At 32.0% G+C, this 12438-nt stretch overlaps 1 protein-coding gene across 2 annotated transcripts in view; it reads right to left on the bottom strand.

The window, feature by feature from the left end:
- Positions 1-3636: 3636 nt before the first annotated feature.
- Snr1 (SWI/SNF related, matrix associated, actin dependent regulator of chromatin, subfamily b, member 1) overlaps positions 3637-12438 on the bottom strand; it is a 34213-nt gene continuing 25411 nt past the window's right edge. The window contains exons 3-10 of one of the 2 annotated variants that reach the window (XM_067280679.1): positions 12167-12293; positions 11952-12086; positions 9200-9274; positions 8847-8974; positions 6340-6506; positions 6074-6264; positions 5871-6002; positions 3637-3779 (exon numbers count right to left, since the gene is read on the bottom strand). In XM_067280679.1, coding sequence (XP_067136780.1) covers positions 3740-3779; positions 5871-6002; positions 6074-6264; positions 6340-6506; positions 8847-8974; positions 9200-9274; positions 11952-12086; positions 12167-12293 — 995 coding nt within the window. In that variant the 3' untranslated portion in view covers positions 3637-3739. The remainder of the gene's footprint in view (positions 3780-5870; positions 6003-6073; positions 6265-6339; positions 6507-8846; positions 8975-9199; positions 9275-11951; positions 12087-12166; positions 12294-12438) is intronic. The other variant, XM_067280680.1, reaches the window with a different exon arrangement.

Below are 12438 nucleotides of genomic sequence, written 5' to 3'. Positions count from 1 at the left end.
GGCACGGTTCAATGCCTAAGAACCGGTGACGGAATAAGGGAAAAACATCTGGCAACACGAAACAAGTTTCGAGAAGGACCACGTGTATCGACAGAAGGCGGGGGAAAAAAATTTACATACTATACTTAAGTACTAATAGTTCACGAAAATTATGCACGAAAATCTGATAGTACGTACGCGCTCGAACGAAAAATGTCAAACGAGGTATCTTTCGCACTTAAAAAGCCTAATTCCCTAATTTCAAATTAGATAAAGTTCGCTTTTAATGGTTTTTATTACATTTCACGTCGTACGGGGGTTTTACCCAATTCTCGAACCGTGTTAGAGTGAATCCGTGTTATACGGGGTTTACCCATACATTAAACACAAAACTCTACTGTATATATTTTGTATTGCACGTCTTACAAATACATATCTTAAATAAAGTACATATAGTACATTAAAGTAGGCCTACGGTTTAGGTTGGCAGGGAGGGGGAAAGAGTTGCAGCACCACAGCACTAGCAGAAATTTGAGTTTGCAGACTGCGACACTTTCGGTTAACCGACATTTCGGTCGATCGGTATTCGGATAATCGACGCTCTACCGTATCCGTAGTTTTAGGCATACGCCAAAACGTATCTCCCGCAGATAATAGACTACCGAATATCGAGTGGCCATATTAACTTAGATTTTATTTAAAGGCTACTTTCATTTCTATAATTTGCCTGTTCCAAAGTCTAAGAAAAAGGCACAGTTTAACATTTTCATAACCATAGAAAGAAAAAGTTCTTGTGTGATTATTTCACATTCTATTTCTTATATTCTGATAAACATTGCAATTAATGGTTAGTTTTTCCAGTAATTTGTCCTCGTCATTCTTTTGATAATTCAGTAAGAATGTAAATATGAATTTTGCCATCATAATTTCAGCAAAACATTTAAATAAAGAATTTGTTTGAGGAAAATTACATAATATACGAGGGAATCTTTAATATTAAAGATTTGATAAATGTTTGCATACAAGTTGAAATTATACACATTGAATTTACGTATCGCGTAAGTGGGAACTATTTTCGGTCGTCGGTCATTTAAATAAGTTGCCGTCAATGCAGTTTTCTTTAGTAATTTATGGTAATTAACATAGAGTTTAGATTTGATCACTATATGTTATAAAAAGATAAAAAACTGAACTAACAATTTGTTGTACAGGAATGTGTAAGATTGACAAATAATGTTTTAAATTTTAAATTTTGTGGCTGTTTAAGAAATACAATGTATTGTAATTTATTCAATTCTGTTCTAAGTACTCATTGCCAGGAGGAAAAAAATTGATAAATGCAATATAAATATAGCATAATTATAAGATTTCAGTTTCTTTATTTTTTAATAAGCATTACACTTGTTCATAACTAAAAAGGTTTTTTCGGTTATGAACGAGGGTAATGCTAACATTTTTAGATTTCATTTTAAATAAATTATCGTCTTACCGAAACTTTATTAACTAATTTTCCCAATTGTCCGAGCAGTTGAAAATGTTCCGTTCCAAAATGCCGTACGTGATGTTGGTGTAAAGAATGACTCCAGGAGTTTGTTTTTAAATATTTTATGTGGTGCCCTCTGTAGTTAGTTTGTTGGAATAAATTAAAACGGCGGGTGGAAACGGCATTTGTCGACGTTACGCGACATCTTATGCATTATTAATGCAGACGTAGGTTTATTTGAAAAGGTGCAAATTATATTAACCGAATTCTTTTCTCAAAATCTGGTAATTGATAAGAATATTAGATTCTGTGAGAGGAAATGCAGAGTTTGCAAATACAATTACTATTTCTGGATTTTCCTTATAAAGGATTGCGAGTGTATTCTCGACTTCCGGCAATTCAAGTAATGTAAACATTTTAAAAAAATTACAGTGGAACCTTGCCGAATGAGCATAATTCGTTCCGTAATCTTACTCATAATGGGAAAAACGTTTCGCTTAACAAATTAATGTAAAATACAATGTGTTCCACACCAAAAAAAATATTCAAATATTTTATGTATAACGTTTATTCAAAGAAAATTATACAATATACATTGTTAAGGAGTGCGGAACGAACCGACCCGAAATGCAAATTTGATTTGCAGAAAACAAAACAAAAAAAAAAAATCAGATGTCTGATAAGCACGCCAAAATGATATGCCAAATTCTTGGGGTATGTGAAGGCTATAATTAAGATAGTAGAAATTAATTAATTTGACTAGAGGTAGGCAATTATGCTTTCATCTCATATTAAATTTAATACTTATAAATAATTAACTTTTAATTTAGACATTTCTAAAATTTAATTTGGAATTGGTCATTAAATTTATTACGAGATGGCAGCATAACTGCCTACCTCTAGTCAAATTAATTAATTTCTACTATTTAATTATAGCCTTTACATACCCCAAGAATTTGGCATGTTTATTGTAAACGTCGACAACCATAGTCTATTATATATGTACGTGCGAACACGAGTTTGGAAAAATACGCGATCGCAAGCGACGGTAAAATGCTAGCGGAACGAGTGACGGACGCAGACCGACGGAGCACGCGCGCAATCCGGGAGTTCCCCTCTTCTCGCTGCTCGTTAAGCCAGTCGTTATTTTACAATTTGTTTTGCCGGTCGGGCGAAGTGCTCGTTAAGCGAGGTTCCACTGTATTGTTTGCTTGTAGGAGAGTTGCACTTTAACTTATCTTAATATCCAACTTATGGTACAGCATTTCTGAATTTTCAGTGTGAAATAGGCTTACAAGCTTTCGTGCAATACATGCAATAAAAACCGGCTATTGTTTCGAATATGTCAAAACTGTTACCTAAATTATAGAATCTCGCATGGCAGATTTCCTATTACGAACTTATGCTTATTTGAGTTTTAAGGATTTTATTATTTTGGTTTTTACTCTGTTATTAATTTCTGTGTGTCACTTTGGTGAGCTTTTTAATTTAGTAGAACTGGAATTTTGTTAGGCAGTGCTTTATTTTTCTAGAATCAAAAATATAAATTTTGGATTGCCTAAAGTTATCTATCAAAATTAAATGATATAGCAGTCTGATCATATTAAGGACTTTCAAGTCTTTGACTGGATTTTTAATTTTATGAAATGATTTCTTTAAAACTTAACCATACAGTATATGGTTTTAGTTGGGGTTGTGTAGTTTCTTATATAAAAAATAAACTAGTTTAAGATAAAGAAATAATTAATGTTCCTATTTTTACTCTACACCATAAAATGCATCTTTCATAGAGGGGATTTATGGGAATTAAAACAATGACTACTTATCATTAGGAAAGATTAAAAATGATCATTTTAGTTTGTTGTTTGTGCAACATTAGCAAAACTGAAAGCTAACTGGTTTGGAAAGAACACTAATTGTATATAATGTACCATATTGTCTATCCCGAACAACAACGGCAATAATATTTGCTTCTTGCACTTTTAAATCTCTGTTAACTATTTCATTGTTCAGATGTTTAATCATTTTCAAAACAGATTTTAAATGGTTTGTTTTTTTTTCTTTTCAGAAGCAATGGAAAGATATCAAGCACAGATACATCCAAGAATGAAGATACTTAGACAAAATCCAAAATTAGATTACCTAAATTTATTAATTGGCAAATAAAACACAAGTTTAGAATGTGCATAATTTGATTATTTAATTAACAGAATACATAATAAATATATACAGAGACGTAATAAACTGCTACAGTTAAAAAAAACTTTGGAGAGACTTTTACCATGTGGGAGCGGTATTAGCCAATCGACGCATTCTCCTGAAAAGAAATAAACAGACATTGTTTTAGTACATGTAGAGATCCAATAAATATTATTAAATAAATTATGCTCTAAACTCCATTCTAACAAGCAGCATTATCAAAATCAAAAACAGAAAAACTATTTCCCAAAAAAGGCAAACGAACAATTTTCTTTTTCACGTTATCGGAGTCTATTGTTTCTCTGGCATAGATTTGTCTAAAGGAGTGGTCCGTGGAGAAATTTGGACGTCGATCGACGAAGTATTAAGAAAGAAATGCAAAATGCTTAGTTGCTTTTTTCTCTCGTCGGGGGTTTTTGTTCGGATCTAAAACCGAATACAAAGCGACCGTTATCGTGAAGTCGATTGTCGTCCTTTGGAAAAGCACTAAGAATCCGCGAACTTTTAATACGAAATGCATTTGTTTATAACAAAAATTTAATCCGAGACTAGTGCTTCGTAAGGTCGGAAAGGTTTCGGACCGCCGATCTAACGAACGGGATTCTTTATAATCGTTGGGTCGGGATGATACGTAATAAATAAAATAGAATAAAATCCTTGATTAGGAAATGCTTAAAGGAGATATGATTTGGGTGCAAGCCATCAATGTTTTTGATTAGAAGTTGTAAAAATTTTGAATTGCTTTGTTAGGAACAAGGATCACATTTGATACTAATACTGTCAATTTTTTTTACAAGTCTCAGTAAAAATCCTTAGGAAAACCAACAATTGCTTTATCAAATTTATGTATGGAAAAAAAGTAAAAAATCTTATTTCATTTTGGATGAGAATCAAATGGAGATTTAATACTAGTTCATATACATTAACAAGTATGAAAAGCATCAGTAAAAATGAATATCTTACAACACTAAGCCTCAAAATTTTTAAAAAATGGGGTGTGTTTTTGCATTTTATGTGAATACGTGCGCGTTAACTGGTAATATTTTCTTTGAGTGTGTTACGTGTGTAATTATCGTTCCTTAATGGTAAGAAGTCCTTCGGATCTGCATGTTTTATTTACGTTCCCGGCACCGCTTCGCTCTATCGTACGGTGTTTTATGGGTATCGCCGGATTGCTCTCGACAGTATACGATTTCTATATTTTGATTTGGCTTTTCTACGAGTATAGGCCGACGTTGTATTAAAATTATAAATTTTAATATTAGTTAAAAATACAATAAATCTCAATATCTTACCAAAAATACCGCTAGGAGGCTCACTTCGTTTCAACCCATGTAGTTATGCAAATTTTAAATGTCGCAAAACCTAAACAACGTTCAACAGGGGAAAGTTCAGACTAAAACTTATACCCAAAGTTGGTCTACAAATTTGTCTTTTAAAAAAATTTTCTGGATTCTGTCTCAACATAAACGAGCCAAAAGTGCTCGAACGACCTTTGAAAATGTACTGTGTATTAACCATCTACTAAGAAGTACAAGAGAACAACAAAGTAAGAACTTGTCCCAGTTTTATTCACAGTTAATGTAAATTTATTGTTATACTAAATAGTTGTACTTTTTAACTCAAAACAGATGTAAAAGAATTTTATAACTTTCATCCTCGAGTTTGTAATGTCCAAACTTACCGTGTACAAGTGCCATACTGGGGGAAGAACTGGTATGTTATATACATTTAAATGTTTATATAACTTGTCGGTAAAAACGCTGTATACATTATTTTATATTATTTTAGTTGACTGATGAGGGGCATAAGGCCCGAAACGTGTACCGTATCAACTAAATAAAGGTGGAAAAAAGCCAAGTGGTTGTTATTAACACGAATTTGTGTTTGATACTTCCAAATTATACTTTGTCATTTGTACCAATGAATCTATATAAGAATTATTATAAATTCATATTTTTCATCAATATTTGTAACCAAGACACTATAAATTCAAATTAAGTAAATAAAATTTTCTTCTTTCTATGTACTTGGAGACAATATAAGATCTTACAGTTAAATTTGCCAGACTTCTTTTTTTACCCTTTGGGCCGAGGGGAAATTTGTATGGCAAAATTGGTCAAATAACTCTCTCTTTGGCTGATTTCGTCTCGAACGCTGGCCGAAATCACCTTAATCTCGTGTCTAAGGAGTTGAATACATTACGTACCTTGTATTTCTGTCTTGGTCTCTTATCTTCTTCTCCATTTCTGCGTCGGTCAGAGTCTCGAGGAACGGACACCACTGATCGGCCTCGGCCTGATTTCGAAAAGGTATTTCCACGGTCGGGAGCGGAGCCTCGCTGGAAGAACGGTTTATAATTTTCGATCTTTCGAGTTTCGAGATTAGAGTTAAATTTTTTACAAAACGTACCTAAATGCGTATGTTCTCTGGTGCCACGATAGCTGTCCCCGTATGCTGTAGGCAATGGCTGTCACAAACTCTCCACCTAGCCCCAGTTCGGAGCATAGTTTATTGGCAAACAATTCTGGACTGTTTTCTTTTTCAGACATGTCCCATTCAAACTGATCCACCAATGAAATGTTTCCCACATGAATGTTTAACTAATAATACAAAAAAGTCATTTAACTGAGTGTCTTTGATTGTAAAGTTTTTTAAAATCAACAAATAATAAATACTTTTAAAATCACTCTCTGGTCTGCCTGATCCTCTAAGAGATTATCAGTGGGAAATGCTTCTATCTGTTGTCTTATTGACTGTGAGATTGCCGGAACAAATGACAGGGGGGGAAGATCCAAATCGTCACACAGAACTTCAGCAAATTGTTCCGGTGTGATGAGAGATTCTGGATAAAATAAATTCTTTTTAGGAAAAAATTAAATGAAATTAATATGTAACGAGCAAATATTTATTGTGACATCATCACAATGCTAGACTGCAATTTTTAATCATATCTGAAATTAAATAAATTTAAAAAATATACTTTCTCCACCTTCAAATTAGTAGTGTCTTGCTCCTGTGATCATACTTTTCCTTTAGCAATCAAGTCATGCCAGTCATGTATCTAACTCCTTTCAGGAAAAATTTTTGAATTGAAATAACATGACTTCAGGCTTGCATTGCATATAGTTAATTGCAGCCTCTTGCCCTTAGATCGGTGATTCTCAAGCTTTTTCGATCCACCGCCCCCTTTGTTCCATAAAGTTATACCCAACGCCCCTAACTCATTTTCTCTTGTGTGAGAAAGGATTGGAAATATTCTTAGGAAAACTTTTCTATGAATCTCACACTTTGTGCCCTTACCGTACATTGTTCTCAACATCTGGAAACCATTAAATGCAATGTTTCCTCTTATCCGTTTAACAGAAGAAAGGGAACGGCCGTCAACGACCCTAACTTTTGCCTTTGGTCACCATTCGGTACCCTGCCTCCAGTGCCCCTAGATTTACTCACCACCGACAGGGGGGGGGGTTATCGCCCACTTTGAGAAACACTGCCTTAGATGAAAGACCAGATATAGAAAGCTAATCTAACTCTGTTCTCAAAATTAAGGAAGGACATATGGACAACAGTGAGAATTTACACACACGAAACAAATTCAATTACTGTATGTAACAAAAATGTAAATAATTGAATAACCAGAGATAGTAGAAGTTTCTTTTTTTCTTGATACAGTTATCACGAAAAACTTCTGTAAAAATTACAAAGATTTTAATACTTTATAAATTTTTCAGTTCAATAAAATATATCCAAGAGATTTTGAACAAAACAAAAATTTTGGATAATAAAGAAAAATACAAGATATTCCCTGTATTTTCTCTTTGAGCATAAATGGTGGGGTTTTGCAGATCTGTAACACGTCAGTTTTCAACGACGAAATCTAATGCATACAAAGATTCGTCGCTCGGCCATCCAGCTTTCGTCTCGTACGGGGTAGTCGTCTGCTTTGTGATGCCAAATTGGATGTGCTGCAGATGTGAACAACTGCATTCTCTGACTACCCATCCTCAGACCTAAGTTCAAGTGATTTCTTCCCATAGGGGATACATGAAAGCAGTTTATATTCCTGATACTCTGATTCCTCTGAAATTTCTGGAAAGAAAAAGATTACTTGTGCCACAAGGCCATCACACTGGCTAGCTCAATTGGGTCTAGGAGGAGTTCATTTGCATGCCATGTGTAAGCAAATGGACACAAATGGCATGCATCTGAACATACTCTGCACACCCACCAAAGATGAGTGTGCAGAGGAATTTTGAGTGACCCACATCAAACTTGGACTGTACAAGGTAAGAAATACAGAAAATACACATATGAAATCTGGCGTTCTTTTATGAATAAAATACTATATATATATATATATGGTTACTTAGAAATATCAGGAGAAAACCATCAATAATGAATATGAATTGTTGAGAAACCAATAGACTGCAATTTACATAGGCAAAACTTAAGAATTGTCAAGTTCCACTGAAGAAATTTTCTTTTATTGGCAATCTGCCAAGCAGATGCCTTCTGGGAGAACTTTCTATAGGAAACTGATCATTATTTAGGTGTTAGACACATGAAGAAAACCCAGAAAATTCCTCATGGGCAGCCCATCTGTTGGATTAAAACTCATGACCAACTGCCAGTGTTTAGTGGTTTTATCCACTCAGCCACTGGTAGTTGTTTTAATACTTCTAGACAAGGAAGATTTGAATTGTAAATGTAATGACGCACAAAACTACCCATTCCATCCGTGTTCTTATGAATATTTGATTAAGACGGTTGGATGGCTAGAACAGAAGGTTTCAATCTATTGTCTTGGGTCCTGGAATTGAATCTGGGTAAGTAAACCCAGAAGTTTTTCACAGGTTTTCTGCTCCCCTTTTTCTCTTCATATTTTAACATAGGTCTAATCTAGATTAATCTTTTATTACAAGTTGTGTTTTAGTACTTTGCATGTTACAGAAAAACTTTTGTACAAATACATTTCTTTGGTGATTGTTTACAATGTTAAATGTAATAAGTTAAGTTCAATTTATATGATTCATTTCTTTAAGTTCTCACCAGTGGCCAATGTTCAGAGGTTTGACTTATAAAAAAATTTCAGTAAATATATTTATACATTACAGATTAATGAATCTTTCCAGGATCTTATTAGGTATAATTTTGGATTTTAAAAATTTTATGATAAAAATACCATTTTTATTCCAAGTAAATGTGTCACGCAATTTGTGACCTTCAATTTCCATGTCCAACCGTATGGGAACCAGAACTTCTGACTGACTGGCATTTTCGTGAGTGACCGATGGATCCAAGTCGTCGTATCTGAAATCAAATTTGTATCTTACATCTTTTAATTGGCATGGATAAAGATTTTATAAATAAATAAAATTGATGAAGTAGTGAATTGTATTTTATTTAAATGAAAACAACGAAAAAATTAAGTGAAGTTTTAACAGAAGCAAATAATTATTATTATAGACTGATATCGTCCACTTCCCAAAATAATATGAATCATTTCTTCCAACCCAAAGATTTTTTTCAACTTGCCTTGGTTGTGACGACATGAAGTCATGTTGGAACGACCATTTCGAACCAAAGCCTTGACCTTTAATATCTTCTTTCCTAAGAAAATAGGTAGCAGGGAGTGGACTTATTGGGGAGCCCTACAGGGCTAATGTGTGTCCGTTATTGACGGATAAAACATAGTATAAAGAACAAAATTAAAAACAAAAATAATAAAAATAAATAAAAAGGTATATACTTAAAACATTAAAACAAAATGAATACAATTCTTATTTATATATAAAACTGTATAATTTATATTTATCATAATACTTGGAATATTTAGCGAATTACATCTATAGTATTACTTCAATTACTTTTAATGACGACACCTTCGGAAGATATGTCAAATCTCTATTCTCTGGTTACTATATTATAACAAATTTTTTAATTTGTATTTTCTAAATGCATTTTTAAGTCTTGAATTACTTGACTATTAATGCATTGTAATACATGGGCAATCAAAAACTCCCTGGAATTTTCCTCTAGATGGCAAATGAGAGATAAGATTGCACATGCAGAATAGTGGGCAGGAGATTACAATGTTTGCTTGCAACTACAACCAGTCTGGACATGTTTCAGCATATGGTGGTGTTACTATTCCAATTCATTTTGATGTGCTTGTTTGTCTTTTGGCACTAGGTCATAATTTGAACAATGTGTGAACATCTAGTTCATGTACAAATTGAGAAAATTATTTCAGAAAAGCTATCTGTCCTAAATCAAGTTTACCCTGAAACTGCATTACAGAAATCTGCAGTTTAAGAAAGGACAGGAGACAGCAGAGAATGACGAGTGCAGCGGGAGGCCATCCATATCCAGAACTGAAGAAACAACAACTGCCAAAGTACGACAACTGGAAGGATTGATGGGGCGAGTGTGTGTGTGTACACCAGAGTCCTACTTTGAAGGTGATTAGGTAAACATTTCTACAAATCCTACCATTATAGTGCTCCACAATCCCAACTTTTTGACTGCCTGTGTAATTACATATGTTGTTGTTTCTGAAGAATAACAGCATACATACATATAAATAAATACAGTACATGGATGATGATTATGTTATGAGTTTATGCTAGCAGAGCAGATATTGAATGCAAATTGTTAGAGACCAGAGATTGGTGAAATTTTCCTTACAAGTATTTCTTAACATTGCACTGGAAACAAAATTAGATTACTTTTTGTTCATCATATAAAACTCAATCTAATTTCTTCCCAGCTTAAATGTTGTTTACTTTTTTATTAATACAGTTAAAACTTAAATTTTTATTTCATGCTTTTCCTGAATTCAGTAATTTTAAATTAATAAAAGCAAAAGAAAATTGTTCATAACTTAAAATAAATCAATAATGAATTTCATATATAAATGATCTTTAAAAATTTACATGAGACCTCAAAATTGAAGAGGGAGCAATCATTTGTAACGGCTTTCATAAATAAATAAAACACTATTTGTAAGAGCAATTATTTGCAATTTATGAAATTTCAATCAGATGAAAATGATTCAAAGTATCACATGCAGATTTGGCATTAATCTTAATTGTCTTTCAAAATTTCAATTTATTTATAATTTTACTTCCTTACAACAAAACTTATAAATTAATTTCGTTTTTAATAGTCTATTCAGTAGGTGCAAATCTCTTTCAAAATAAATCACGTGATTGCCTTGTAACTGATTAACATGTTTTCAATTGATATTTAAATTAAAAATGTTTGTGATTTCTCCACACAGCATTTCTAAATGTTACATTCTAAAGTATAAGATACAGAGAAAAATAATTACCTAGAATGCATTTTTCTTTTCTGTAAAATTATAAATTCTTTTGGTAATGCTGTTTGCAAAATTGAAATCAAAATTATTAAAAGTCATTTTTACAGAGATACATTTCATTGTAATCATATAATGGAATGTGTCTCCATAAACATGATTTGTTATTTTATATAAAAAAAAAAAAAGAAATTGGCAGTAAATATCAGCATAAGACTTAGCAAAGATTTTCAAGTTTCAAATTACTCAGAAAAAAATTTTTTTTTCAAAGACAAGTCCAAATAACCATACCAGAAATCACTTTGCAATTGTTGTGTTCTTAATTAAAGCATTTTTTATTTTGGAAGTTGTAAATAAACTAAACTGTGTACTAAGTGCCTCTAGCACACTGAGTATACTGTATGAGATTCTCCACATAATGATATGATAAAATACTGTTAACTCTAGTATAATTTGATTACTTTGAAAGACTACTCAAATACTTCTATGGAAGAAATTGTTCTTACATTTAAATTAAGTTTTTTTTTTAATCTTGTACTATTTTATGACACAAGTATTGTTTCTATAAGTATATTATCATCTAGATAAAATTTGACTTCAACTTAGCCAAAAATAGAATTGGGAATAACGATATAAAAACAGAACTGTAATTCATCTTCTGACAGATAAAATAGTGTTTCCAACTGCAGATCTTTTAAAAACTTTATAAACTTTAATTAAGAAATACTGTATGAATATGTAAATTATAATAATTATAATCATAATTTACATACTCATAAATCAATTTTATTCTATAAATAATGCATAATATCTTGACTTATACTGTATTTTAATTGTAGTGAAAATTTTTATTTCTAAACAATAAATTGGGTTTTTCTTCTATTATTTTCAAATAAGTAAATAATAAATCTATACTTTACATGTATAAATACATCACCACCAATAACTGACATTTAAAATGTTACTTACAACAGGGGAAATGTTCGAACTTTTTTGTGGCTTATTCTATTTCTGTTGATTGCCGTCGAGCACGGAACGGCATCTAAGTGATGAGAACTATTTGGAAGTGTTGGTAGCCATGTACTTCTTTTGTTTTTAGTTTCTCTGAGAAAAAAATTCATACGATCAAAAATACAAACATTGTTTTTATTATTATTATAAAACTATACTCAAAATCATTCTACCTAGACAATGGAGGTTCTGTATTGATAGAAACAGCTCTATATTTTTCATCTTTACCATCAAATATTTCATCAACTTCTGTAGCTTTTAGTAAAGTAATATTTGTTGCAAGACTATGAGGACCCAAACCTAAAAATTACATTAAATAATAATTAAATTTTCATTTTACTCATTCTTAAAACTGTTTGTTTTCACAAAGAGTTTAATACAATGATAGTCTGTATTTTTAAAGATTTTTATTATTATTAAATTGTATTATTTTAAATTATATTTT

This window comes from Centruroides vittatus, unplaced genomic scaffold (genome assembly GCF_030686945.1).
Source record: "Centruroides vittatus isolate TY-2023 unplaced genomic scaffold, ASM3068694v2 contig_89, whole genome shotgun sequence".
Lineage (NCBI taxonomy): Eukaryota > Metazoa > Arthropoda > Arachnida > Scorpiones > Buthidae > Centruroides > Centruroides vittatus.
Note: the sequence above shows the minus strand (reverse complement) of the source record. Positions and strands in the feature narration are given on the sequence as shown.